At 36.6% G+C, this 6,000-nt stretch overlaps 1 protein-coding gene across 5 annotated transcripts in view; it reads right to left on the bottom strand.

Moving 5' to 3' along the window:
• Positions 1-314: 314 nt before the first annotated feature.
• Positions 315-6,000, bottom strand: part of mtus1b (microtubule associated tumor suppressor 1b) — a 166,078-nt gene continuing 160,392 nt past the window's right edge. For 4 of the 5 annotated variants that reach the window (XM_063043037.1, XM_063043036.1, XM_063043038.1 and 1 more), the window contains exons 13-15: positions 4,474-4,593; positions 3,958-4,055; positions 315-3,384 (exon numbers count right to left, since the gene is read on the bottom strand). In XM_063043037.1, coding sequence (XP_062899107.1) covers positions 3,168-3,384; positions 3,958-4,055; positions 4,474-4,593 — 435 coding nt within the window. In that variant the 3' untranslated portion in view covers positions 315-3,167. The remainder of the gene's footprint in view (positions 3,385-3,957; positions 4,056-4,473; positions 4,594-6,000) is intronic. The other variant, XM_063043039.1, reaches the window with a different exon arrangement.

Genomic DNA, 6,000 nt, shown 5'->3' with positions numbered 1-6,000 from the left:
TGGTTAGCGTGCACATGGAGGTGCCCTGATGTCAACTGTCTACTTGGTCTGTGATCTATTCACCCACTTCTTCAATTTACTCCGAGTAATATTGCTCCTTCAATTTAAGACAGCCCACCTCATAGTTTTGAACCTGTTGACTCCATGCATTAGAATGCGCCAAGTTCAGTGTTACACTACAGTTTTGAAACAGACAGATCACTCCCAGAATTTCTATCATTAAACTGGTTAATATGCCTGCAATGTCTTAAATAGAAAAAAAATAGTGAAGTTAATGCAGTCTGGATGAATATCCAGCACACAAAAGCAACAAAAGTTTGATTAGAGAAAACAGTAATGACTTTATTCAACCAGGAAGCAACAAATACATTTACAATGCAAAAGATTAAAATTGATCAATGCACAAGGTACATGTAAAATGAAATCAAGATATTTAGCTTTGTTAAAGTACTTTAACTATTGCCCTTTTTGCCTTGGGCCTCTAGTTTGCAGAAAGTACACATTATAAATTCACTTTAGATCTTGTTGAACTAATTCCAAAGTTATCCAAACTATAACAAATACTTTGAAGATGGGAGTTTTTTTTTAAATATAACAGACTAGCTTCTAAGGATATGCTAGTTAAAATACTGCAAGTACCTAAAACCATCCAAAAAGCATCAGTAAATGTGAGGGTTTTTTTAATTATGCATCTCTATGGATCACAAAGAAAACATCTCTTTTTAAACTGACATTCACATAATACAGGTGTGATCAACTAACATTCCTTTGCAACAGGAAACTTCAGGCCCATCCCATGTGCATAAATGAGTTTCAAAAACACGTATGTGTAATGAAGAAAAAAACTCATGAGTTGCATAATAAGCATTGGTCTATCAAATATGAGAAATACCTTTGAATCAATCCAGTTGGTTATTGTTAGGATTAAGGTAATTATTTAAAATTCTGATTGAAATGAGGCAGACGACTTTATTTTAAACAAAATCATTTTCACAACTGATGAAACAAGACTTTACTTCATATAGTACCAGCACTAGACAAAAAAAATGGTAAAGGCATTAGGTGTGTTACTTGAAAACCTGTACGAATACTGGAATGTTTTGATCAGAAAGTTAACATGTTTAGTATTGCAGATCCACATCAAGATGTTTACAAGTTTGTGGGATGACATTGCATAGAAATGAGAGCCATCAATAAATCCAATTTTCTGGCTCTCCCCAATTTATAGGTTAAATGAATCTAAACACAGAATTTATGACAATGATTGAGGTTCCTTTTTATCCAGTGTATAAAGTTACCAGTACACAGATCAGAAACAAGTGCTGTTCCACTTAAAATTATCATATTTGCCTGAGAAATTGAAGCATTCAATACTATGCAACTCAAATCAGATACAACTCTACATACTGATTAATTTGTAAAGTGAACTGTAAATCAGTAAACATCAAGACAAAATTGAAAACATTTAAGGCAAATGCCAATTTTCATTTGGGAATTCAAAAACAGACAGCTCACTTTTAATATATATATATATCAATACAGTAGAATGGGTTCACTCACGTTCAATGTAACAAAATCACAATTTCTGCTGGGCTAAAAAGCAATTTTCAACATTTTTTTCTAAAGATTTATCCTCAGTCTTTGGAATTCACCAGCTCATGGGCATGTCAAGAATAAATAATATCAATAGAAGTAACTAAAGTATAATTAGAACAATTGCATTACAATTATTTACTTTAACAAGATTGTGAAAAGAATGCCATTCTCACCTTTATTGCATTCATGCATAATGGAGCTATCATGATCACAAATTTAAAAGCAGTGTTTCATTAATTTGCACATGGAGGTTGTTAAAGCTAACAGATCATTTTGATTTGGGGTTAATCTACCAAAATAACAGCAAAAGGATTCCTTTCAATTTCCAGAACCTACAGCTCTAACAAGTACTCCAAACCAGAATATGTGGGCTCTCTTTCTGGCCACTGGGGATCTACACAGGGCTGCAGATTCACAAGCTGTTTCAAAAAAGGTAGAGGAAAGACTGAAATGATCACTTATATATGTCCAGCCACAAACCCAATAGAGACAAGTTCCAGAAAAGCTACAAATCTTCTCTGAAGAGAATGGTGCAATTTTTGGTGTCAGAAGTCAAACTATGACACTTGGTATTTCATAATTTTACTACTTTTGATCAATCCCAGCATTCCATTACAGTCTCCCAGGTCCAACTCATCATCTATTACAAAAACTAAGTTCATAAAATTATAACAAATACTGTCACCAAAACACCTAGTTTTTTTTGGGTTGTTTAGAACTACATCCTCTATGAACCATGCAGAGACTTGTTTAAACCCATTAACAATACAGCTCAATGTCCTGCAAGGTAGAATGAAACCCTGCAACAGGATTGAGCAGGTAAATTCTGGCCTGTCCTGGAAATTTCACAAAAATTCATTAGAACTAAAGGAGGCAAGCAATATGCAGCCAGATATTGCAATGGATTTAAGTGTTCTACTTGCATTTCTAGCCTAATATTAAATGTTCCTTGAATAGTAAGTGCTTAGATAATCTAATAGCATCTTTCTGCATTATAACAGCAAATCCTGAATGCTATGATGTTACATTTTCTGGCCATTAGCTTCCAAGAGAAGATAAATTTACATACAGGTATCTGACCAATTTTAACCGTATCAAGGACTATACACTGCACAAGCATTTCCTGACATTTGTTAAACAACCAAGTTTCATCTGGATATTGCCTAGTTCTTCCAACATTATTTTAATCACCCTTTGCTGGGAATAGAATTCAAGCAACATCCTGTCAGCTCACCATGAAGGTGACCCTCAGTACCTATCTACAATTGTCTGTGTACCAGACCAATGTTTTACACAAATGAGGAACACACAAATTTGCTAAAAAATAATCTACATGCCCTGAGTTTTATTTTAATAGGCAAAAAGGCAAAAGCAAGACTCTTGCTGTTTATATTAAGTGCTTTGTGCAACAAGTTTTATATACAGATCATACACAATTATACTGTAGATACTAAAAACAATGTTTTCCATAATGTTACACCATAACAGAACAGTATTTTATTTGCCATGTTCAAAATCCAATAGCCCTTGTGTGTTCCAATAATTAATGGTGTAAAAAAACTTGGAATGCATCACCTTGGTAAGGGTCCAGGGCCAGAAAGAGAGGATGTTGAATTTCTGGAAGATTGAAAGGAGAAAGAGGAACTTGGTGACAACCTTTTAGGACTAAGAACATCTCCATTTTGCAATTTCCATAGAAGTTCTTCATTTTCCATAGATAAACGCTTGTTGACTTTTGATTCTTTCTGCAATGACTCTTGTAGAACCACTTGCTCTGTCGATAGTTGCCTGCAAGGATAATTAGGTAAATTTACTGATCAATGAGAAAGTCACCAGTTCATAACTTTACACAATAAAATGTTACTTCACAAAACAGCTTTCATATCGCACATGCACAGGGAATTACCCTGAATGCAGTTTCTGGGTACATCTCAAATGCTGTTACTTAAAATCACTTTGCATTATGAAAACAGGTTATATTGGAATTTTTCAACAAAATGAAATAAAGACAGATATTACCTAAATGGTCATTAATAATTCACCACAACCTTGACTATAGGTGTAATAGAACAGTCAAATACATCTTGGCATTGCATTGCACTGAACCAGAACTACTGCTTAGCTCACAAAGCCTGCTCTCACCAGGACTGGTGCCCATCAGCTGCAGTGTGATTGGTGGGGTCTCCAGCAGAGCCTCTGCTATTATCTGTCCACTGAAAGGTTTTGTCAGAATGCTCCAAGAATGAGCGAGCTGTCAAAGATACTAAATACCTCAAAAGCCAAAAACTTTAAAAAATTGCAACAAGGAAAATCATTGATAATGTTATTCTCAAGTGCTTCAGGATGTTTGAAGTCACTTACCTGGAAACAGCTATGTGCTTATCCATTCGAGCTTTTAGGTCTTCATTTTCTTGAAGTACAATTTTAAGCTTTTCGTCCAGCACTACGTGCTTCTCCATCTTTTTTTTTGTTGGAAAAAGAAAACAAGATTCTCTTCAGACTGGTGTTTTAGTCCTCCAATTTGTGATAATTACTTTAAGCTGGTCATACCCCCATCTCCAAGTGAACATAGGCTCCTATCACCCTAGTTTAAATGTTTTTCAGACCAAATCTCAAATAACCTAGGCCTGGAAGGCCACAGCTGAAACATAGTGGTTAGATTCTCACTATGTACAAAGTCTTAAAGTGCATTGAAGATTCCCAGGGAAGTTGTGTGGAGTTTAATCATCATTTAGTTAAGCAAGGTAAGCAATGATCAAATGGCTAAGGTATACTGGAAATAAGACTTTCTCAATATCACTATAGAATCTCTGCCTATTCTAAATATTACACACCCATGTGCTGGGTTTTTAGCTTTTCATGGCCAAGTGTACTTACCAGTTTTTCCATCTGCATCAGCTTTTTTTCTTGATCATGTATTTTCTCATTTTTTATTTCAAGCACTGCCTTCAGACTTTCCAATTCTTGCTCCAAATATAGGCTCACGGGGTCAACTTTCTACAATTAAAACAGATTTCAACAGGTTGGTTTCCAATTATACCACTGATTTTCAACTGGCATCACACAAATTGTACAGTAGTGTATAACAGTACTGTAAGGCATCACATGTATAACAAGTTAATGCAATAAAATTCAGTGCCAGTGATTCAGTAGAGATCTCTGCTTTATTCCTCTCTAATCCTTGCTTGATGATTTTACTACCATTTCTAAGCTCAATTCTATGGTCAGAGCCTCCCCTTGCCAAATTCAGACCACTTCTCTTCCCTTCAGATTTCCCAATCAAACTCTTCCCCCAAGAAACTGCAGCACTGTTCACTAAGAACACCATATTTTTACAATCAAACATTCTGACAAGGGTGGCGTTGTCATGGTCTGTCAAACTATCCTCAAGGGCCAAGTGACACCTCACTGATACTTAATCCTTCTCTAGACAGTAATACCAGCAGACAGCAGCTCCTTACTCTTTAGTTTCCAGCACAGTATCCCAGACTCTTACAGCCTGTTTCTGCTTGATAACTATACAGACAGACCTGCTCTAAACTTAATTCTTCCTACTCTAACTCCACCCTTCCCCCTCTGGTTCAATCTCTTCCCACTAACATCCACAACATACTTGATATCCTCTTATTCTGTTTTTTTCTTATTTGTGTGACTCCATCCAGCTCATCTTACCATATATGAACAATTCCTCTGCTATCCCATCTTGCCAGAATTGCTTCTTCCTTGAACAGAAATCCAAGTCACATCCCTCAACCTGCACACCTTTGCCTAGTAGAACTGGTCAACTTATTCAGCTCCATCCCCGTCTCCGTGATCGAAAGCTGTTACTACAGGAATGTGCATGGGTCCAAACTCCATCTTTGTGGAACATTCTGTTTCTGCGTCTTTGATCTGCCTGTCACAACCTTTTCTCAGGTATATGATTGTGAAGATCCTGATTCCTGCTTTTATTAAAAATCACTTTATGATCATTTTCATTGTCCACCTCAGACTGTTCCCTTCCTGCATTTCAAGTGATAGACTGGTGACAAACATAGATCAGAAGCCGACTCTCAGTTATCTATCTCAGCTACACTCTCCCACTTTGCCTGCAAGAGCACAATTCCATTGTCTCAGTTCCTCCATTCTAAATGCTCATATGCCCCCCTCACCTCCAAGATGTCTTTCTTCTTTCTGAACTGTGGTTTGGCCTCTGCCATTGTTGACAGAGCCCTTAACATCTCACATCTCTCACTGGACATTCCTGCATTTGCTCTCAGAACAAGCATGGATGCAGACAATTAAACTCCATTTTCTCTATAACTGTCCTCAATCTGATTATTGTTCTACACTCTGACCCCACGCTTGAGATATTCCCTTTGTTTTATACATTCATTTCCCACCCACGCTCCCAATTCTGACAAA

The sequence above is a fragment of the Mobula hypostoma genome, chromosome 3, assembly GCF_963921235.1.
Source record: "Mobula hypostoma chromosome 3, sMobHyp1.1, whole genome shotgun sequence".
NCBI classification, from domain to species: domain Eukaryota; kingdom Metazoa; phylum Chordata; class Chondrichthyes; order Myliobatiformes; family Myliobatidae; genus Mobula; species Mobula hypostoma.
The sequence above is the reverse complement of the archived record's forward strand: the minus strand, read 5'-3'. Positions and strand labels throughout refer to the sequence as shown.